At 41.7% G+C, this 24,469-nt stretch overlaps 1 protein-coding gene across 3 annotated transcripts in view; it reads right to left on the bottom strand.

Moving 5' to 3' along the window:
• Positions 1 to 24,469, bottom strand: part of grid2ipb (glutamate receptor, ionotropic, delta 2 (Grid2) interacting protein, b) — a 241,121-nt gene that overhangs the window by 127,161 nt on the left and 89,491 nt on the right. For all 3 annotated transcript variants that reach the window (XM_073061062.1, XM_073061063.1, XM_073061064.1), the window contains 2 exons: positions 24,052 to 24,137; positions 23,634 to 23,703 (listed from right to left, as the gene is read on the bottom strand). In XM_073061062.1, coding sequence (XP_072917163.1) covers positions 23,634 to 23,703; positions 24,052 to 24,137 — 156 coding nt within the window. The remainder of the gene's footprint in view (positions 1 to 23,633; positions 23,704 to 24,051; positions 24,138 to 24,469) is intronic.

Genomic DNA, 24,469 nt, shown 5'->3' with positions numbered 1-24,469 from the left:
CATACCTGCGAGGCGAACTGGGGACCTCGACCGGAGACATTGTCCGCGGGGATTCCATGGAGGTGGAAGACGTGGCGGACGAGAAGATCTGCAGTTTCTTGAGAGGAAGGGAGTTTAGGGAGGGCCACAAAGTGCACCGCCTTGGAGATTCAGTCTACCATAGTGAGGACAGTTGTGTTTCCATGGGAAGGGGGCAGACCGGTGACGAAGTCTAGGGCAATGTGGGACCAGGGACGCCCAGGGACAGGTAGGGGACGGAGTAATCCCGCAGGTGGCCGATAGGAGGCTTTTCCACAGGCGCAGACGGAACATGCAGAAACATAGGAATGGGCCCTCCATGGACGGCCACCACAAGTGCTTCCTCAGGAGAGCCAGGGCCCAATCACTCCCGGGGCCCAATCACTCCCGGGGCCCAATCACTCCCGGGGCCCAATCACTCCCGGGGTGGTAGGACTTGAGGCCTGACGGAGGTGGGCACGTACAGGCGATCGCTGGGTCCATTTCCAGGATCGGGGTCGTCCGGCTGAGCTTCCTTAACTTTAGCCTCGATCTCCCAAGTGAAGGTGGCCACCATGCAGGATGGTGGGAGGATCGTTTCGGGACTGGAGGTGTCATACTTGGTGTCCTGCTGGCGGGATAGCGCGTCCGGCTTCCCATTCTTGGATCCTGGACGGTACATGAGCGTAAACTGGAACCGCCCAAAAAACAAGGCCCACGGGAGTTCAATTGTTTGGCGGTCTGAATATACCCCAGGTTCTTATGACCCGTCCATACCACAAATGGGTGTTCTGCCCCCTCCAACCAGTGCCTCCATTCTTCCAGTGCCAGTTTGACCGCCAGCAGTTCCCGATTCCCCACATCGTAATTCCGCTCGGCGGGAGACAGTCGGCGACAGTAGAAGGCGCAGGGGTGAAGCTTTTCGTCTGAACTTGCCCGTTGGATAGGACCGCTCCTACCCCGGAGTCAGAGGTGTTCACATCAACGATGAATTGACGGGATGGGTCTGGATGGACCAGGATTGGGGGCGGTGGTGAAACACCTCTTCAGGTCGGTGAATGCTGAGTCAGCTTCGGAGTCCCAGCAGAATGGTGTGGTAGGGCGAGGTAAGTCAGGTAAGTGGGGGCCACCACCTGACTGTAGTTTCTGATGAACCGGTGATAGAAGTTCGCAAACGCCAGGAACCGTTGGAGTTGCTTATGGTCCGTGGGTTTGGGCCACTCCGCCACAGCCCGGATCTTCTCGGGATCAGGTCTCACCTGTCCCCTCTCGATGATATAACCTAGGAAGCTGACCGAGGGGACGTGGATTCACATTTCTCCGCCTTTACGAATAATTTATTCTCCCCCAGCCTCTGCAGGACTTGCTGGACATGGAGCACGTGTTGCTGGGGACTGCTGGAAAAGATCAGGATGTCATCCAGGTAGACAAACACAAAGCAGTTAATGAAGTCTCTTAGTATATCGTTAATCAAGGCTTGAAAAACCGTGGGGCATTGGTGAGGCCAAATAGCATGACCAAATATTCAAAGTGGCCTAGAGGTGTATTGAAGACCGTCTTCCATTCGTCCCCCTCCCTCATCCTGACTAAATGGTAGGCATTGCAAAGGTCTAGCTTGGAGAAGATGGTGGCTCCATGCAGCAGTTCAAATGCTGAACTAATGAGGGGTAGCAGGTACTCGTGTTTAACTGTTATATTGTTTAGTCCTCAGTAATCGATACAAGGGCGAAGCACCCCGTCCTTCTTTTCTACAAAAAAGAAACCGACGCCTGCCGGAGAGGATGAAGGCCTGATAATGCCCACCGCGAGGGACTCGCTAATGTATTTTTCCATGGCCTCTCTCTCTGGTCAGGATAGGTTAAATAGGCGACTGGTGGGTAGAAGGTGGGTAGAAGGAGAAGGTCGATTGCACAATCTTATGGGCGGTACGGGGGCAGAGAAAAGGCCCGCTGTTTACTGAACACCTGTCCTAAGTCTTTGGGGACGCGGGACAAGTCAAGGGGTTCCAGACAGGTGGGATCACGGTAGCTTCTCTGGGAGACAGGGCCGACCGCAGACAGTTCATATGACAGGACGGGCTCCATTCGGCTATCCTCCCAGTAGACCAGTCAATCCGGGGATTATGTTGGGTCAGCCATGGGTACCCTAGGACTACCGGGGCTTGAGATGACTGAATGAAGCTGAATCGTACTTCATCCCGATGGCTGCCGGATAGAATCAAGGTACAGTGGGTCACCCGAGCCAGCAGTTTTCTGTCCAGGGCCCAGGCCTCCAGGAGGGTAGTTAACGGCTCGTGAGGCATTCCGGCCTGGGTGGCTATCTCTTCGTCCAGCAGGTTGCTCTCAGCACCAGAATCCACCAAAGCGGATAGGGACAGGAACTGTTAGTAACTCACGGTTGCCGGGACCTGCATCCGAGTCTGGGGTGCTGAAGAGAGTATCATTCGGCTCACCAGAGCTCCCTTTCTCACTGGTGAGACCTCCCTTTTGGCCGCTGAGGGCAGGTATCCCGGAAGTGGCCTGGCTGGCCGCAATAGTAGCAATCCCCAGCCCTCTGCCTCCACATTCGTTTGGCCAGGGAGAGCCAGTTCTCTCCCAGCTGCATCGGTTCCTCTCCCAGGGGGGTGGGGACGGTGATAGCAGAAGCCACACTGGGAGCAGCTGGGGAAGGGGTCTGGCTGAGGCGGGTAAGGTGGACTGGGGACTTCCTCTAGGAGCAGGGTGACTGGTTTTCTCTCTCTGACGCTCCTGAAGTCAATAATCTAATCAAATGGCTAGCGAGATCAGAGAGTCCAGGCAGTCCGTGTCGTCCCTCGCAGCCAACTCATCCTTTATCTGATCCGAGAGGCCCTCGTCATTCCACCCAGAGTCTGCGGCCAGTGTCCGGCACTCAATGGAATACTTGGCCATGCTTCGCGAAACCTTACAAAGAGTAAGCAGCCGTCTTGCAGCGTCCTTACCGTGAATGGATTGTTCGAAAACTTTCCTAATTTCTGCGACAAAAGAGGAGTAAGAGGAACAAACTTCTGGGCAGTTATCCCACATCGCGGTTGCCCAAGCCGAGGCAGCCCCATGATGTACGCAATCTTCGATTTATCAGAAGCGTAGGTACGTGGCTGCAGCTCAAAAACCAGGGAGCACTGTAGCAGGAAGACGTAGGGTTCAGGCTCAAGCACAGACAACTCTCGAGGGGATGGGGTTGCTGACTCCGAGGGCGAAGCCATCCCAAGCGGTGCGGTTTGGATAGCTGGGGTTCTTGGAGCGGGTGGGGAGGCCAAAGCGGAGACCCGGTCCATTCGTTCACTGACCTTCTGCCCACTCATGGTTAGCGTCAGAAGGTTTTCTGTGATCTCCTGAAGTAGTTGGTTGTGGGCACCCAACAGGTAGCCCTAGCTGGTCAGGGCCTGTTGTACTGGATCCGTGTCTGCTGGGTTCATCGTGGCCAGTTAGTTCTGTTGCAAGGACGTGGCAGTGGAACAAACCCAAGTGCTGAACACGGGCGCGGAGGCCGAGTCGGGAGGCGTTGTCATTGTAGCGAGCGTGGGAAGGGTTCCAAGGGAGTCTTTGCCCGGAGTCTTGGTTCTAGTAGATAATTCAGGAACAAGGTTAGACTTAGAACGGATAGTCCTCAGTCCCATGGAATGAGGTTACTCCTACACTAGTCGACCAATGAACTGGCACCTTCTAGTTGTGGTCACGGGATTCTTGTACTGCCTTGGTTGATGGGATGCAGGTGTTTGTGGTTGTTGAAGCCGGGGAATGACTGGGAACTAAACGAGGTGGTTAAGGCCCAATTCCTGAGGAAGATAGCCAGGTGCCAGAAGGGACCATGACATGGGATGCCTCAGATTGGGTCCAGAGTATTCTGAGGAGAGAGGGCGAGCAGCCAGAAGTCTTGGTACATGTTGGTACCAGTGACATAGACAGAAAAAGAGAGGAAATCCTGAAGGAAGATTACTGGGAGCTAGGAAGAAAATTGAAAAGCCGGACCTCCAGAGTAATAATCTCAGGATTACTGCCTGAACCACGCACTAATGATGGTAAGCATAGCAGAATTAAGCAGATGAATATTTGGCTAAGTAACTGGTGCAGGGGGCAGAGATTCAAATTCTTAGATCATTGGGATCTATTTTAGGGGAGGTATGACTTATACAGAAACGATGGGTTACATCTGAACTCAAAGGGTACTAATATCCTGGCAGGATTGTTTAATATAGTTGTTAGGGAGGGTTTAAACTAAGTTGGCAAGGGGAAGGAAACCAGGGTGTTAGGGTCGAGGAAGAGGAAAATAGTAATAAGTCAAAGATACCGTGCAGCAAAGATGGCAAGAAGGACAGGCAGGTGAATAGACAGGATAATTTGCTGTGCGATAGAAATATAGCAAAATCAGTAACAGATACTGATCTAAATGTACTGTACTTAAATGTATGCAGCATTAGAAATAAAGTGGATGACCTTGATGTACAGCTACAGGTTAAAAGAGATGACACTGTGGCCATCACCGAGTCATGGCTAAATGATGGATGTGATTGGGAGCTGAATGTTCAAGGATACACCATGTATAGGAAAGATAGGAAGGTAGGTAAAGGGGGTGGCGTGGCCCTGATCGTAAGCAATGATATCAAATCACTAGAAAGAAGGGACATAGGATCCAGAAGAGGTAGAATCCTTATGGGTCGAGTTAAGAAATGGCAAGGGTAAAAAGACACTAATTATATACAGGCCTCCAAACAGCAGCCGGGATGTGGACTACAAGTTACAGCTGGAAATTGAAAAAGCATGTCAGAAGGAAAATGTCAAGATAATTACGGGGGATTTTAATATGAAAGTGGATTGAGAAAGTCAGGAAGATACTGGATCTCAGGAGAAGGAGTTTGTAGAATGCCTATGAGATGGCTTTTTGGAGCAGCTTGTTCATAAGCCCACCAGGGGATCGGCTGTTTTGGATTGGGTGCTGTGTAATGAGCCTGAGGTGATTAGGGAGCTGGGGGTAATGGAACCCCCTTGGAAGTAATGACATAATATGATTGAGTTCAGTTTCAAATTTGAAAAGGAGAAGCTGGTATCAGGTGTACCGATATTTCAGTGGAACAAAGGAAATTACAGTGGTATGAGAGAGGAACTGGCCCAAGTTGATTGGAAACGTAAGCTAGATGGAGGGACGGTAGAGCAGAATTGGATGAAATTCCTACAAGAAATAAGGAAAGTGCAGGAAAAATATATTCCAAGAAAAAAGAAAATCATGAATGGAAAAATGGCACAAATGTGGCTAACGAGAGAGGTTAAGGCTAAAATAAAAGCAAAAGAGATGGCATACAAGGAAGCAAAACTTAGTGGGAAAACTGAGGACTGGACGACTTTTAAAAACTTACAGAAGTAAACTAAGAAAGTCATTAGGAAAGAAAAGATGAATTAAGAAAGGAAGTTGGCAGTTAACATAAAAAAGGATACTAAGAGTGACACGGGTAGATATAGGACCGATTGAAAATGATGCTGGAGAAATTATAATCGGTAACAAAGAGATGGCAGAGGAACTAAATGAATATTTTGTATCAGTCTTCACAGTGGAAGACATTAGCAACATAGCTGACAGCCAGAGGTCTCGGGGGATAGAATTAGGTACAGTCAAGATTACTAGAAAGTGCTTGGGAAGCTAAATGGACTAAGGATAGATAAGTCTCCTGGACCAGATGAGGTGCACCCACGGGTTCTGCAGGGGTGGCTTTGGAGATTGTGGAGGCATTGGAAATGATCTTCCAGGAATCAATAGACTCTGGCATGGTTCCAGAGGACTAGAAGATTGCAAATGTAGTTCCACTGTTTAAGAAAGGAGGGAGGCAGCAAAAAGAAAATTACAGACTTATTAGTCTGACAACAGTAGTTGGAAAGTTATTGGAGTTAATCCTCAAGGCTGAGGTTATGAAATACCTTGAGGTGCATGACAAGATAGGCCCAAGCCAGCATGGTTTCATGAAGGGAAGATCCTGCCTCACCAACCTATTTGGATTTTTTGAGGTAATCGCAAATAAAATTGGCAGGGGGAAGGCTGTGGATGTTGTGTATTTGGATTTTTAAAAGGCCTTCGATAAGGTGCCGCATAAGGGGCTAGACGAGAAGCTAGACTGGACTGCCAACACAGATGCCTTGTGCAGGAAGGCACAGAGTCGACTGTACTTCCTTAGAAGGTTGGCGTCATTCAATGTCTGTAGTGAGATGCTGAAGATGTTCTATAGGTCAGTTGTGGAGAGCGCCCTCTTCTTTGTGGTGGCGTGTTGGGGAGGAAGCATTAAGAAGAGGGACGCCTCACGTCTTAATAAGCTGGTAAGGAAGGCGGGCTCTGTCGTGGGCAAAGTACTGGAGAGTTTAACATCGGTAGCTGAGCGAAGGGCGCTGAATAGGCTACGGTCAATTATGGAAAACTCTGAACATCCTCTACATAGCACCATCCAGAGACAGAGAAGCAGTTTCAGCGACAGGTTACTATCGATGCAATGCTCCTCAGACAGGATGAAGAGGTCAATACTCCCCAATGCCATTAGGCTTTACAATTCAACCGCCAGGACTTAAGAACTTTTTAAAAGCTATTATTAATGCTTTTTGAGATAGTGATTTAGATGCATATCATATTTTTTACTGAGTTAAGTATTGTATATAATTAGTTTTGCTACAACAAGTGTATGGGACATTGGAAAAAAAAGTTGAATTTCCCCATGGGGATGAATAAAGTATCTATCTATCTAATAAGATGAGAGCCCATGGAATTACAGGAAAGATATTGGAATGGGTAGAGCATTGGCTGATAGGCAGAAAACAGAAAGCATAGGGAATAAAGGGATCCTATTCTGGTTGGTTGCCGGTTACTAGTGGTGTTCCGCAGGGATCGGTGTTGGGGCCACTTCTTTTTACACTGTATATCGATGATTTAGATTATGGATTAAATGGTTTTGTGGCTAAGTTTGCGGATGACACCAAGATAGGTGGAGGAGCAGGAAGTGTTGAAGAAACGGAAAGGTTGCAGAGAGACTTGATCAGTTTAGGAGAGTGGGCAAAGAAATGGCAGATGAGATACAATGCTGAGAAATGTACAGTTGTACATTTTGGAAGAACAAATAATCGGGCAGATTATTATTTAGATGGGGAGAAAATTCAAAAATCAGAAGTGCAAAGGGACTTGGGGGTCCTCGTACAGGATACCCTAAAGGTTAACTACCAGGTTGGATCGGCAGTAAGGAAAGCCAATGCTATGTTGGCATTCATTTCAAGAGGAATAATGTATAAGAGTAAGGAGGTGTTGATGAGGCTCTATGGGGCACTGGTGAGACCCCATTTGGAATACTGTGTGCAGTTTTGGGCCCCCTATCTTAGAAAGAATGTACTGATGTTGGAGAGATTTCAGAGAAGGTTTACGAGGATGACTCCTGGTATGCAGGAGCTAACATATGACGAGCGTTTGTCGGCTCTTGGATTGTATTCATTAGAGTATAGAAGAATGAGAGGGGATCTCATAGAAACATTTCGAATGTTGAAAGGGTTGGACAGAGTAGATGTGGAAAGGCTGTTTCCCTTGGTGGGTGAGTCCAGGACAAGTGGTCACAGTCTTAGAATTAGAGGGTACCCATTTAAAACAAATGAGGAGAAATTTTTTTAGCCAGAGGGTCATGGATTTATGGAATTTGTTGCCACATACAGCTGTGGAGGCCTGATCATTGAGGGTGTTTAAGCAGGAGATTGATAGGTATCTAATTAGTCAGGGTATCGAGGGATATAGGGAAAAAGCCGGATATTGGAACTAGACGGGAGAATAGTTTAGCTCATGGTGGAGTGGCGGAGCAGACTCGATGGGCCAAATGGCCTACTTCTGCTCCTTTGTCTTGTGATCTTGTAAACTCCAGTGAGTACAGCCCAGAGCCATCATATGCTCTCATATGTTAATCCTTTCATTCCTGGGCTCATTCTTGACCTCACACAACGCCAACACATCTTTTCCTAGGTAAGAGGCCTAAAACTGCTCACACTATTCCCTGCGGGTTGACAAATGTCTTATAAAGCCTCGGCATTTCATCCTTGCTCTTATACTCTAGTCCTCTGAAAATTAATGCCAACATTGTTTACCACCAACTTCTTCCCACCAACTCAACCTGCAAGTTAACCTTTAGAGAATCCTGCAGGAGGATTCCCAAGTCCCTTTGCACCTCAGATGCTCAACCATAGTAAGGAAAGTAGCAACAACTGTATGATTTGCCAGACATAATCCTGAAAGACACTGCTGGTATCTTCCACTAGTGCCCCTCTCCCCCACCCCCCACAGGAGGTCATTTGTACATCTCCAAATGGACTTTATGCAGTTACCTAAATACGTGGGCTATGATTATGCACTTGTTATGCATTTATTATTTTTTATTTTTATTGTTTCATTGAGATACCGTGTGGAACAGGCCCTTCGAGCCACGCCGCCCAACAATCCTCCAATTTAATCCAAGTCTAATCACAGGATAATTTACAATGACCAATTAACCTACCAACCGGTACATCTTTGCTCTGTGGGAGGACACCAGAGGACCCAGAGGAAACCCACACAGTCAAGGGAGAACATACAAACTCCTTACAGGCAGCGGTAGGAATTGAACCTAGGTCGCCGGTACCGTAAAGTGTTGTGCTAACCACTACACTGCCACACCTCCCATTATCTCCATGGGTAGAAGCTTATTAAACTCAGAGAAATGATGTTGTGATTTACTAAATCTTTGATTTTCAGAATTTATTTCTAGGTTTGGGATCTCTCAGAAAATCCTCACTTTGTGGGTACAGTTATATAGGACTTGGGAAAAGCCTTGCAGTGCGAGACCATTTCACCTGCCCTTACCACCCTCAATCTTACAGGGTAGCTGAAAGACAGAACAGGGCTCTGAAATGCAGGTTAGCTAAATCGCACAACGAGATCAAGCTGAAGTGTTCAGAGGTGCTTCCACAGGCCCTCGTCACTATGCGCTGCACTCCAAACTGTGTAATAGGCCTACTCCTCAGAAGATAGCTTTGGGATGTCCTATTTACTGGGTTAAACAGATGGACATCCATATTATGAGTGAAAGAATGTTACATTATTGCATAGCACTAAAACAGGCACTTAAGGGTTCCCATCAACAATACTTGAAGCCCAGGAGATTGAGCTGGTTGCAGAGTGCCACACCTACCACCAGGATATTGGTTTTGGTGAAAGCCTACTAACAAAAGCCCACAGCGCTGCTGTGAAGGTCCATCCGAGAATTGCTAACCACACATACTGCTTTAAAGGTTTCAAGGAAAGTTGATTTGGATGTACACGTCGCACGTTAGGCCACTGGTGCCACAGGACCAGGGAACACGTGGCCAGAAGAACCTTGATGGTAAGGACTGATGGACCGAATTCTTGATCTTTGCTATTTGCCACCTTAAGAAATCACTATTTATTAAGTTTTGGGTAATCTGGACATCTATTTTCTACCTAAATGCAGAAGTATCTCACGATATTAATACTCCTAACACTTTTCTTTGCTTAGTTATGAATATGCATCACGTACTAATGGGTCAGGTTGCTGGGTGTGCTCTAGATGGCCTATACATTCGGAAAGTGGGTTGCCAATGTGGCCGAGACCCTGAATAATATTGATTTCAACTCAACGTTTTACTTTGATAATTAAACTAAAACTGTAGGGAGTAGGGACTGCACTGCCCATAGGAATGACTCTTGCCAATAAAACTGATTGAGGGTTGGTATCAACCTATTCATAATGCATTGCATAACTTCCCTGTGCTGAAGCTAGTTCATAAGGATAGGGATGAAGTATTTTACTGTAATCATCAAGAGACAGGACTAGACTTATTGCACTATGTGCAATATTTATACTACTGGCGATCCTCCAAATCCTGCTAATCATACTTATCAGGCACATGGCCACCAGGCCTATCACTGGCTGCCAGAAGTACCCCTTAAAGATGGGATCTTTGGCCTGAACCAAATCCATGGAGGGGTTATTGTTATCTGGCCTACACAGCACCATACACACTGTTTTCTTTTTCTCTCCCTCCCTCTCTCCCCCCTCCCTCTCCCCCCACCCCCCCCCCCCCTGTGTGGGACCACCAACAAAGGACTACAGAAACTTCAGTGTTTCTGGATTGTTGTGTTCCTGTTCTGGGGACATACTGGACTGACTCATGAAAGCACTAACATGGCTTCAGTGCTGCTGGAGAAATGGCTGATGATACAGCCTTAGCATTAATTATGAGCCAGGACATCAATGACATTCCTACTGAAATGCCGGCAATCCAAACCATGGCCCTTTAATCGAATACCACTAGACTTTTTGTTTGAAAGAGGGGATACCTGTGCTAGGAATGTGGCATGTACAACCCTGATACACCTGAGAATATCACCAGATTAGCTGTAGACTGAGCAGTCTGGAGATGAAGTGCAAGTCTCATTTCCATTGTTACTCTCCAAAGGAGGCAAGCTCATGATCGGCTCTATTGCTTCCCTCTGATAGAGCAAAGTTGAAAGTCAACAAGGACGAGAGCAAAGGATAAGTGGATGTTCAGTGCCGTCTGCCTGTGTTTGACCAGTTTTCCTCATCCTCTTGTCAGGTGTTGTTGGAGGAAAGTGCAGGGTTCTCAGAACCTATGTTGCAAAGATTGATCAGCAAGCTGTGGACTCGTTTTGGGAGACTTGGAGATTCATGTAATATGTATTCCTGGATTCTGGTTATCCTTTTTTTTGCTGTTTTTCACTGGATTCATCGGGGCATTTGACACGGAATGGGGTGCTTTGGCAAAGAATGGCCAACAGCCTGCTGTGGGCTAGCAGTGCAGCGTGCAACTGAAGTAAACTGAATACTACTAGACTCCTGCTCTGATATTCAATATTCTGTGTGTTGTTCACTCGCTTTTTCCCATTTGCAAAATGTGTTCTTTCTTCGCACATTGGGTGTCTGATGTTTCCTTGAATAGACTCCATGGTATTTCTAAGTTTCACAGCTGCCTGTGGGAGGATGAATCTCAGAGCTGTACTAAGTAAAAATACTTTGGAAATAAATATACTTTGAATCTTTAATTCAAACATAATAGTTTAGCAAATGGTCAATATCTGTAATTACTAGCCAATTCTGTATAAAAATGATATTTTTGTTCAGAATTCAGAACAGGGTGGTGACAGAGCTATAGTGTTCTCCTTGTGCACAAATAAAATAAAGTGTGGTTGAGTTGTAGGACTGCATTTTTGCTGGATCCAATTACTTTATAATCAGTGAATGCCTATCAAGAGCCCCCTGTAACTTTCCATAATCTTCCATACTATCTACACACCACCTATTTTAGTATCATCTGCAGACATATTATCCATAAGTTGTACATTCGCGTCCAAATCATTTGTATAATTATATACATGAAAGGTACCTGCACCAACCCCTGTGCAATCAGATTTCTGAATGGTCTATGAACCATGAACATTACCTGCTACAGAGAGATAGCAGACAACTGCAGGAAACATAAAGTTGTGATAGTAGGAGATTTTAATTTTCCACATATTGATTGAGACTCCCATACTGCTAAAGGTCTAGACGGGTTAGAGTTTGTAAAATGTGTTCAGGAAAGTTTTCTAAATCAATATATAGAGGTACCGACTAGAGAGGATACAATATTAGATCTCCTATTAGGAAACGAGATAGGACAGGTGACAGAAGTGTGTGTAGGGGAACACTTTGGTTCCAGTGATCATAACACCATTAGTTTCAACTTGATCATGGATAAAGATAGATCTGGTCCTCGGGTTGAGGTTCTAAACTGGAAAAAGGCCAAATTTGAAGAAATGAGAAAGGATCTAAAAAGTGTGGATCTCTGGCTGTACAGGTTGTTCTCTGGCAAGGATGTGATTGGTAAGTGGGAGGCCTTCAAAGGAGAAATTTTGAGAGTGCAGAGTTTGTATGTTCCTGTCAGGATTAAAGGCAAATGATTAAGGAACCTTGGTTTTCTAGGGATTTTGGAACTATGATAAAGAAGAAGAGAGAGATGTATGACATGTATAGGAAACAGAGCAAATAAGGTGCATGGGGAGTATAAAATGTGCAAAAAAAACTTAAGAAAGAAATCAGGAGAGCTAAAAGACATGAGGTAGCTTTGGCAATCAAGGTGAAGGATAATCCAAAGAGCTTCTGTTAAGAGCAAAAGGATAGTAAGAGATAAAATTGGTCCTCTTGAAGATCAGAATGGTTGGCTATGTATGGAACCAAAAGAAATGAGAGAGATCTTAAATGGTTTTTTTGCATCTGTATTTACTAAGGAAACTGGCATGGAGTCAATGGAAATAAGGCAAACAAGTAGTGAGGTCCTGGAACCTATACAGATTGAAGAGGAGGAGGTGCTTGCTATCTTGAGGCAAATCAGCGTAGATAAATCCCCAGGAACTGACAGGGTATTCCCTCTTACCTTGAAGGAGACTAGTGTTGAAATTGCAGGGGCCCTGGCAGATATATTTAAAATGTCAGTATCTACTGCTGAGGTGCCGGAGGACAGCTCATGTTGTTCCGTTGTTTAAAAAAGACTCTAAAAGTAATCTGGGAAATTATAGGCCAGTAAGTTTGACATTGGTAGCAGGCAAATTATTGGAAGGAGTACTAAGAGATAGGATCTACAAGTATTTAGATAGACAGGGACTTATTAGAGAGAGTCAACACAGCTTTGTGCGTGGTAGGTCATGTTTAACAAGTCTATTAGAGTTTTTTGAGGAGGTTACCAGGAAAGTGGATGAAGGGAAGGCAGTGGATGTTATCTTTCTTTCTTTATCAATCTTTTTATTAGTTAAGTAAAAAAGTACACATCTATATATATAAACAAGAGGAGAATTGTCTCAAAAATCTATATCAATAACAATTCAAATAAAAAGGAAAATACAAATTATGATCATACATAGAATTAATCCAATAGTACATAATAAAAAATAATTGATTCTCTTATCCATAACAAGAAGAAAAAAGATAAAGAAACTTTTATAATTGAAATGTACATTGAAAAAAAATCCAAAACACAAAAATAAGAGAAAAAAAAACTTTGCAGTTCATCTTGAGAGTAAAAGCAGGAAAAAAGGAAAATCTTTGGGATCAAATCAAATCAAATCAAATCAAATCCAAATCCAAAACTTCAAAAAGGTAACATAGTCAGAGCCTATGAAAATAATGAATAAAAGGTCGCCAAGTTTCCTCAAATTTAAAGGACGTATCCAATGTCCGACTTCTTATTTTCTCTAAACTTAAACAGGACATAATGGAGGTAAGCCAAAGAAAAAGTAGATGGATAAGAATCCTTCCATTTAAGCAAAAAGGTTCTCTTAGCCAATAAAGTTGTAAATACCTCCTGCTTCCGATGGAATAATCCCAAAAATTGCTGTTAATAGATTCGGTTGTAGATCCAAATTCAAGAGTTTGGATAAAGTTTTAAAGACTTCTTCCCAAAAAATATCTAACTTGATATAAGACCAGAACATATGTGTTAAAGTAGCCACCTCAATATTACATCGATCACAAATAGGATTAATATTGGAAAAAATACGGGCTAATTTATCTTTTGACATATGCGCCCAATTCACTACCTTGAACTGTATCAAGGAATGACGGGTGCAAATAGAAGAAGTATTTACCAAATAAAAATTTTTATCCTATTGATTATTTGAAAGAGACTTCTGAAACTCCAATTCCCATGCAGCTTTAATTTTATCATTAGCTAACATACGGAAATTCAATAGCCATTTATAAATTATAGTTATCAGTCCTTTTTGAAATGATTTGACCTGAAAAAGAGTGTCAATAATATTAGGTGAATAAGGCATGGGAAAATCTGGAAGCAAACTACGTAGAAAATTCCTAATTTGTAAATATCTAAAAAAGTGTACATTAAATAGATCATATTCATCCACTAACTAAGTAAAAGGCATTAAACAGTTGTCCATGAACAAATCTAAAAAAGTTACTATTTCTTTGGATTTCCAAATTGAAAAGGTCTGATCAAAAATTGAAGGTTTAAAAAAATAGTTAAGATGAATTTTACTAGACAGAACAAAATTAATAATATCAATGAAACTGAAACCAAATTCTTAATGTATGTTTAACAATAGGATTAAGGTCTCAACCACCAATCTTAGAAAGCAAAAAAGGAAGAGAAGCTCCCAGTAAAGAGGCCAAAGAATACCCCTTCACTGAGTTTTTCTCCAGATCTACCCATAAGGGACAGTCATGTATATCTGAAAAATAAATCCAGAAAGAAATATAACGAATATTAATTGCCCAGTAGTACATTCTAAGGTTTGGCAAGGTCATACCGCCAAATTCTTTTTTAATTTCTGCAATAAAGGTTTACTCAATCTAGGATTTTTTATTATTCCAAATAAAAGATAAAATTTTAGAGTCTAATCTATCAAAAAACAGTTTAGGAACAAAGGAGGGGATTGCTTGAAATACATATAAAAACTTCAGTAACACTATCATTTTAATAGCATTAATATGGCCAATTAATGATAATGTCATAGGAGACCATTTAGAAATTACTTGTTGCGTGTACTCAATTAATAGAAGAAAGTTATATTTATACAGGTCATTAAAATTTTTTGTAATTTTAATACCAAGAAAAGTGAAGTTATTTTTAGCAATACTAAAAGGAATTTGGTCATATTAATCAAAATCATTGTTAACAGGAAATAACTCACTTTTGTGCAAATTCAATTTATATCCAGAGAAACTACTAAGTTCAGAAAACATAGATAACATAGCAGGAATAGATTTCTTAGGATCTGAAATATAAACTAACAAGTCACCGGCATACAACAAAACCTTGTGTTCTTTATCTTCTCTCTTAATACCAAGAACATTATTGAAGTCCCAAAGAGCAATAGCAAGAGGTTCTAGAGCCAGGTTGAATAACAATGGACTAAGAGGGCAACCCTGCTGGGTAGTTCTGTATAACCTAAAATAAGAAGATTTCTAATTGGTAATTATAACTGCCCCCATTGAGGCTTGATACATCAGCTTAATCCAGAAAATAAAACCAGGACCAAAATTAAATCTTTCTAAAATCTGAAATAAATAGGACCATTCTACCCTATCAAAGGCTTTCTCTGCATCAAGAGAAACATCACATTCAAATTCTTTAGCTAGAGAGGAATGAATGATATTCCATAATCTCTGAATATTAAAATATAAATATTCTTAATAAATCCAGTTTGATCCTTAGAAATAACCTTAGGTAAAATATTCTCAAGCCTGTTAGCCAAAATCTTAGAAAGAATTTTAGAATCCATGTTTAATAAAGAGATTGGTTTGTAAGAGGCACATTCAAATAAATATTTTCCTTTCTTGCTAATTAATGAAATTGATGCCTCATAAAAAGTTTTTGGGAGGGTCCCAGAGGATACAGATTCAGTGAAAATTTGGCATAGATGAGGTGTAGGAATATCTGTAGACATTTTTAAAAATTCTACCATAAAATCCATCTGGTCCTGGAGCTTTGCCTGATTGAAAAGAAGATATAACTCTTGTTATCTCCTCTCGATTAATGGGTGCATCTTGAGTGTTCATATCTTGGGTAGAAATTTGGGGAATATTCGATCTTTGTAGAAATTCATTCATAGAAATAGTGTTGCCTAGGAAATCAGATTTATAGAGATTAGAGTAAAAATCCAAAAAAACCTTATTAATTTCCTGACAAACCGATGTTTCAATTCTATTAGATCTTCGTATTTTCAAAATCTGCCTTCTGGCCATAGTTGCTTTGAGTTGAGCAGCTGACAATTTACCTGATTTGTCTCCATGTATATAAAATTGACTTTTCAATTTCAGAAGTTGCTGCTCAATGGGATAAGTCAATAGCAGGTCATGCTGTGTTTGAAGTTTCACCCTTTCCTTATCTAAATCTTCAGTAGGTGACACTGAATAAATTTTATTTATTTCTTTAATCCTGTTAGTAATCACTAAAAGCTCCACTTTAGTTTTCCTTCTTAAAGCTGCTGAATTTGAGATTATCTGTCCCCTAAGAAAAGATTTCATCCTATCCCAAATAATCAAATTTGACATACCCTCCATTGTATTTAATTCAAAAAAATAAAGAAATTTGCTCTTTTAAAGAACTTAGAAATGTAGAATCATGAAGCAATGTAGGATTGAATCTCCACTGAAATGCATTCCATGCGTTATCAGAAAGCTTCAGTGTGAGTCTCATGGACACATGATCCGACAGCACAATAACGCCATCCGCACAATCAGCAACAAAAGATACCAATCACGTATCTAACAAAAAATAATTAATTCTTGAATATTTACGATGTACATGTGAAAGAAAAGAAAAATCTTTATCTTCAGGATGTAAAAATCTCCAAATATCTCATAAGCTGTATTCTAGTAAAAAGGAATTAATACATGACGCAGCCTTATTAGGAAGGCACGGATTGGTTGATGACCTGTCCATCAAGGGATTAAGACAACAATTAAAATCACTGCCCATAATCAACTTATATTCATTTAAATTCAGCAATGCAGAGAATAACTTTAAAAATACAGAGCTATCTACGTTAGGTGCGTACACAAAAACCAGTGCCACCTGTTGACAACATAACAAACCAGTAACAATTAAGTATTTTCCAACTGAATCAGTAACAGTACTAAAATGTACAAAAGAGACTTTAAAATTAATAAAAATAGACACTCCTCTATTTTTTGATATTGGTAAAGAGTGATACTGAGAACCCTTCCAAAATTTAAAAAAATGATTTTCATCTTCCCTGGATACGGGTCTCCTGCGCAAAAATAATATCGGCTTGAAATGTTTTCAATTTCTTAAAAATCTTTCTACGCTTAATAGGTTGATTCAAGGCGTTCAGATTCCAGGAAATTATATTAATTTTGTTAACATCCATACTGAAACTTTAATTTAGGGATTTATAAAATAAATTAGTGCGCCGAAATAAACCAAATATGCAGGGAAGAACAAATTATCGATTTGATCAGAAAGAAGAAAAACAGCATGATTGACAGGAAACGCTCTCAGAACTACCCAGCTGAAGAAACCTAAACTAATAGACCCACCCCTCTCCCCCCAAAGCCAGAAAACAAACCATCCAATAGGCAGATGGTATGTTAATCTAAACACCCTAAACCCCTGTCTCTAAACGGCAGACTCCATTTTTTAAAAAAAAGTTATATACTGACACCACTGACTAAAGACACAACAATAGATACAAAGAAAAAAATCAAAAAATTCCAAATATTATAGTATTATGTCTAACAGAGGTTAAAACATAGTTAACAGTGGCCATCTTAAGTTCATTTAAAAAAAATTAAACATATAATCAAAAAAGAAATATCTAACAAAATAATATGATACAACTAATATTAAACTCTTACAGATTCTGGAAAAAGGAGCAAGAGAAAAAAAATAAAACCGCCAAACAATGTCTGAACCAAGAAAAAAACGTAAATTGAACTTTCAACGATTCAGCTGAAAACGACTCTCAGCTAAAGATTATAATCAATATTATGACTAATAGACATTAGCACATAATTAACAGCAGCCATCTTAAATTCATCTAGTAAAAATTGATCATATATTCAGAAAAGATAGATTCAAGCAAAATGTTACTCATATTAAATTCATACAAATCTTAAAGAAAAAAGTACAAGAGCCTAACCGATGGCTATACAGACCTAGGGCACAGATTAAACTTTCAATGAATCAAGTACCAATGATTGTCAGCTAAGGATTAAAAGTTAGAGTTGCCTGCAAGACAGCAGTGTTGGAGTAGCTTAGACGACAGCTTTAAACTCGTTGAGAAACTCCCACGCCTCCTCAGGAGATTCGAAACGTTTTGGACAAGCATTAGGTGGAACAATTATCAAACGGGCAGGATACCTTAGCGATGGACGAAGACTTTTCTTATACAATTCTGCCATCGCAAGCCAATATTTAATTCTTTCTGCATACACCTCGGGCAAAATCTTCAACTATACGAAATTCCACACCATTATAAGTTAGTTTCCCCCGCTTCCTGGCATCTCAAATAATTGCTTCTTTAGTAGCAAAATAGTGTAAACACAGAATCACCATGTGGGGTTTCACTCCACCAATAGCTTGGGACGAGAAATTCGGTGCACCCTGTCTATTAACAGAGAGGTTTCAAGTATCTCACTAAAAAGTGAGTGTAACATGGTTGTAAAAAACTTTAATGGCACACCGGTTTCCATATTTTCAGGCAAACCCAGTCTGCATAAACTCATCCTTCGGCATCTGCTTTCCAGATCAATCGTCTTCTTCTTAATTCTTGATATTTCTGAAGAATCTTCAGCAATTCTCTTTTCCATGGTAGAGAACTTTAATTCCTGCTCTTTAATCACTTGATGTAGTGCCTCCTATTGCCTTCCGATTTTATTAGTATCCGTTTAATATTGAGATTCCAAATTCCTCAAACATCCCTGGATGGCAGAGACAGTTAATTCAAGCTTTTCATAAGCTTTTGTCAGTTTATCAATTTTAGAGTCCACCATTCCAATTTTAGTGTTAGTATCTTGCATCAAAGAAAACATTCTTTCAGGAGTATAGGCTTCTTCTGCCTCCCTTGTAAGTTCAGTTTGTTCAGTTTCAGAAACAATTTTGGCACGTCTTAATTCTTTTCCAGATGGAGTTCCAGCCATCATAATTAAATTGTAAATTCTTCACTAAGAGTAATGAATCTTCAAAATTTAAACAAAAGTATCAGTGGAAGAAAGGTATTAAAAGGTTGGAGCAGAGTCAACAAGCTTCTTACTCCATGAGCTGCCAAGAAGAGACTCTCAGATGTTGTCTACATGGACTTCAGTAAGGCCTTTGACAAGGTCCCGCATGGGAGGTTAGTTAGGAAGATTCAGTCGCTAGGTATACATGGTGAGGTAGTAAATTGGATTAGACATTGGCTCAATGGGAGAAGTCAGAGAGTGGTAGTGGAGGATTGCTTCTCTGAGTGGAGGCCTGTGACAAGTGGTGTGCCACAGGGATCAGTGCTGGGTCCATTGTTATTTGTCATCTATATCAATGATCCGGATGATAATGTGTTAAATTCGATCAGCAAATTTGCTGATGATACAAAGATTGGAGGTGTAGTGGACGGTGGGGAAGGTTTTCAAAGCTTGCAGAGCAATTTGGATCAGCTGAAAAAATGGGCTGAAAAATGGCAGATGGAGTTTAATGCAGCCAAGTGTGAGGTATTGCACTTTGGAAGGACAAACCAAGGTAGAACATACAAGGTAAATGGTAGGGCACTGAGGAGTGCAGTAGAACAGAGGGATCTGGGAATACAGTTACAAAATTCCCTAAAAGTGGCATCACAGGTAGATAGGGTCATAAAGAGAGATTTTGGTACATTGGCCTTTATAAATCAAAGTATTGAGTATAAGAGTTGGAATGTTATGGTGAGGCTGTATAAGGCATTGGTGAGGCCAAATTTGGAGTATTGTGTGCAGTTTTGGTCACCGAATTACAGGAAGGATATTAATAAGGTTGAAAGAGTGCAGAGAAGGATGTTGCCAGAACTTGAGAAACTGAGTTACAGAGAAAGGTTGAATAAGTTAGGACTTCATTCCCTGGAGCATAGAAGAATGAGGGGTGATTTGATAGAGGTGTATAAAATTATGATAGGTATAGATAGAGTGAATGCAAGCAGGCTTTTTCCACTGAGGCTAAGGGAGAGAAAAACCAGAGGACATGGGTTAAGGGTGAAGGGGGAAATGTTTAAAGGGAACAGTGGGGGGGTCTTCTTCACACAGAGAGTGGTGGGAGTGTGGCATGAGCTGCCAGATGAAGTGGTAAATGCGGGCTCACTTTTAACATTTAAGAAAAACTTGGACAGGTACATGGATGAGAGGTGTATGGAGGGATATGGTCCAGGTGCAAGTCAGTGGGACTAGGCAGAAAAATGGTTCGGCACAGCCAAGAAGGGCCAAAAGGCCTTTTTCTGTGCTGTAATGTTCTATGGTTCTATGGTCCAGAAATCATTGGAGTCAGTGCACGAAGGCGGTGTACGGTCCAAAAAGTGAGTGATTGTCTGAGGTATTTTTCTTGTGATCGCAAGACCCTGTGGGACAGTGGTAATGTAGAATACTGCAAGTCCAGTTCACTGGTTTATTGGTAAGACCAACAGTGGAGGAACTGCACAGTCTCATGCTGCAGTGTCACCTGTTGCAACCGCCCAGGAGGGGAAACACCGAAGGAGGTTTAGCATGGCATCCATGCTGGACTGAAGATAGGCCCCTTCCATTGGTGCTGCTCTCCAGTATTCGCTCAGTGGAAGACAAACTGGATTGCGTCCATGCATGCATTTGTCTGCGGACAACTGAGGGCTTATTTTTGCTGACAACACCCATGCATCATCAATTTACAAGTCAGGTCACTCAAGGACTTGGGCTATAATTATATTTTTTGTGACTGTATGTTTACTGCTATCTTATACTGTGTTCTGCACTTTACCCTTGGAGGAACACTGTCTCATTTGGCTGTATTCATGGGTATTCATGTATGATTGAATGATAATTAAACTTAAACTTGAAGTATTGCACTATTTATTCATTTTTATTGTAACCCATAGCAATATTTTATGTCTTAAACTGTACTGCTGCCACAAATCTACAAATTTCATGACATATAGTATGTCAGTGATAATATAGCTGATTCTAATATCATTAGACCTAGGTCTCCCATCCAAGAAACAACCCTTATTCACTACTATCTACTTCCTACTACACAGCCTTCGTACCATTGAGTCAGAAGCCTTGCAAAAATCCACAAAGACATCATCCACAGCCCTACCCTCACCTACAGGTATTCCCCGAGTTATGAACATCTGACTTACGAACAACTCATATTTACGAACTGAGGAAGGAGAATGCCGTCCGTTATTTTAAGTCGGATTGAGACACTGTCTGCCATTTTAAGTCATTGCCGTTGACACTGTGTTGAGTGTATAACTTTGTATTTGGCTTAAATTTTTCTTAGCAAGATTCACCCTGACCCCCCCCCCCCCCCCCCCCCCACTTTTCCATTCGGCTGGTGGCACAGTGAGATCAGCACCGGGCTCGAGAGCGGAGGTTCCCAAGTTTGATCCAGTGACAGACCACTCCCGAGCGCGCTCTTCATCCGTGCCGGGTTGATGTCGAGCTCGCAACTCGACCTCATAAAAAAACACTCCCACCTCCAGTTTAAATTCCCACGCGGAATGTTGTGGAGGATCAAATACCCAGACCCAGGACAGTCCCCGCTTGTCCCATTTAACCTGTCTCAGCGTGGTGGACTTTAGGACCTAGGGAATTCAGTACGGTGGCCCTTAGGACCCAGCAGAGCTCGGGACCCGCCTCCCGCAGTGTTTCTGTTCCATTAACAGGAAGCGATGTGATCTCGATTGAAAATAAAGTGGAAATAATAAAGTGTTTGGAAAGAGGTGAAACGTCATCAGTCATTGGAAAAGCATTATTCTACAGTCGGTCAACGATCGGAACAACTTTAAAGGATAAAGGGTAAAGTGAGAATAATGGAGCTTATGAAAGGCCCTGCCCCAATGAAAGCTACAATTATTACTAAGCAATGCAGTGGTTTAATTATTGGAATACATACATTTCTTAAGTGTTTTATATGCATAGAAAGGTAAAATAATATACTATATACTAAGACAAAACATTTGACCAACTGATGCTAAATAATACCGGATGTACTTGTTCCGACTTACGTACAAATCCAACTTAAAGACAGACTCAGGAACAGAACTCATTCGTAACTCAGGAATTGCCTGTACTCTCTTGGTTGCCTCCCTGAAGAACTCAAAGAGATTTGTCAGACATGACTTCCTGTGCATAAAGCTATGCTGACTGTCTGGAATCAGACCCTGTCTTCCAAGTGTTGGTTAATCCTGTCCTTCTGAATTCTCTCTAGCAATTTTCCAGCCACTGATACCAGACTCACTGGCCTTTGGTTCCTGGCTTGTTTTTAAACTACATTTTTTAAACAATTATGCCACATCAGCCACTCTCCAGTCCTCCAGAACCTCACCTGTGGCCAAAGATGAAGCAAAAATCTCTGCAATGGTCTGCACAATTTCTTATAGAGTTATCACAAGGTATGAGGTCAGGTCCTAGTGATGTATGCACCTTAATGCACTTTTATGGCCTTAAAAGCCTATTCCGTGTAATCTGTTATGTGGTCCCAGACAACCTTACTTTCCATCATTTTCTCCACAGTAAAAATTGAACAGAAATTTTCATTAAACTTTCCACCTATTTCCTTTGGTTCTGCAAACAGATAGCCACACTGATCGTTAAAGAGACTTCTCTCCCTAACTATCCTCTTACATTTTATACACTTATAGAATCTCTTGGAGTTTTGCCTCACATTGCCTGCCAGATCTTTCTTATGTCATCTTTTTACCTTCCTAACTTGTTTCTTAAGTACAGACCTACACTTGTAGTCATCAAGAAATTCACTAGTTACCAAATGTTCATGTGCACTGTATGCCTCCCTCTTTTTCTTAACCACAGCTTCAATATCTACACCAACTAGGATTCCAAAAAACTGCTAGCCTTGCCCTTTTCCCCAAAAGGAATATGCAGGCCACAAACTCTTTCTATCACACTTTTAAAGGCCTCCCATTTGGCAGACATATCTTTCCTGGGAAACAATCTCATTCACTCAACCACTGCATGATCCCACCTAATGCTTCCAATGCCCCAGTTCAGGATCTTACATTGTGAGCAGATTGTATCCTTCTCCATAACTATATTGAAGTTAATAGAATTATTATCACTGCACCCAAAGTGCTCACTGCCAGACACTTCCACCACTTGTCCTCATTTCTTACAAAGAGGTCCAGTGTTGCACACTCTCTAGTAGGTCCCTCTCATACAGAGGCATTGATCATGTGGATAGCCAGAGGCTTTGTCCCAAGGCTGAAATGGCTAACACACGGGGGCATAGCTTTAAGATGCTTGAAAATAGATATCGTGGGGATGTCAGAGGTAAGTTTTTCACACAGTGGTGGGTGAGTGAAATGCACTAGGCGGCGGTGGTGGAGGCGGATACAATAGGGTCTTTTAAGGGACTTTTAGATAGGTGCATGGAGCTTAGAAAAATAGAGGTCTATGTGGTAGGGCAATTCTAGGCAGTTTTTAGAGTAGGTTAAATGGTTGGCACATCATTGTGGGTTGAAGGGCCTGTAATGTGCTGTAGATTTCTATATTCTATGATTCAAGCTTTCTTGTACACATTTCACAAATCCCACTCCAAGCTTTTCACACTGTGATTATCCCAGTCAGTACTAAGGAAGTTAAAATCTCCCACTAATACTAACCTATTATGTTTACATCCTGCATCTGCTCCTCCAATTCCTGCTATTGAGGAGGCTATAATATAATCCCACTAGTGACTCGCCCCTTCTTATTTCTAAGTTCTACCCATGGCCTTAATGGATGACCCCCTGATTATCCTCCAAAATGAACGATGTTGTGTCTTCTTTCATAAGACAGCTTTATTTTTAATATGCCTCCCGTTCATGACTAACACAAACATGTTTTCCTGCACAAGGATGCTCAATGCATTCAATAAGTGTTCTGAACCTACCGCATGTCTAACCCGTTGAGAAACAGAATTCGATCCCCTGCCTTCAATCCAGACTTCTCAGCTGGACTTCCTGAAAGAGACATATAGTGAGCAAGAGTGATATTCAATAACTGTTAACCAATGCCATTACATGAACATTTTCACTGGTAATATTTTACCTGTTTCACTGACTTCCTCCCACTTTTCCTGAAGTTTAGTATAGGCTAAGTTTTCTTGTCAAGTAGAAGAAACCCAACAACACCTACATCACTCACTATAAATTGTTCTATTAATATCCTTGAAAATAAGGATTAGGTAACCTTTAGAGCAAAATCTCCAGCAGATTCTTTGTCAAGTTTTGCGAATAAAATCTATTGATAGCTGTGTGCAATGATAAACCATCACTGTGCTGGGCATCTGGGAAATGTTTATAACTCACCTGGAAGAACAGACTCAAGCCATACTGGGCCATGGCCACGCAGCGTAAAGCCAAAGCTCTTGTGACCTTTATATACTCGGATCGTTCTGTTGAGAAAGAAAGAAATAATTGTAATTTATTGAAAAGACAATTACTCAACCGAGCTGCATGTAAAGCGTGGGCCTATTTTCCTAGCGCTGCAGATACCCAATATGCATGAATTTAAAATTTGCAATGCATTCATATTCTGATTATTGCACAAGAAAGCCATATTAGTAAAGAAATAACATGCAACTTATCCTACTTAAACTAAGTCTGGGATCTTCCAGAGATCTTAAAGAGGATATTATTGCTACATCTGATTGTCACTGTAAAACATTATTTTATCATGGATCCTCAGATGAGCTGAAAATGACCAAACTGGTCCTTGGATAAAGTA

Source organism: Hemitrygon akajei, chromosome 11 (genome assembly GCF_048418815.1).
Source record: "Hemitrygon akajei chromosome 11, sHemAka1.3, whole genome shotgun sequence".
NCBI lineage: Eukaryota > Metazoa > Chordata > Chondrichthyes > Myliobatiformes > Dasyatidae > Hemitrygon > Hemitrygon akajei.
The sequence above is the reverse complement of the archived record's forward strand: the minus strand, read 5'-3'. Positions and strand labels throughout refer to the sequence as shown.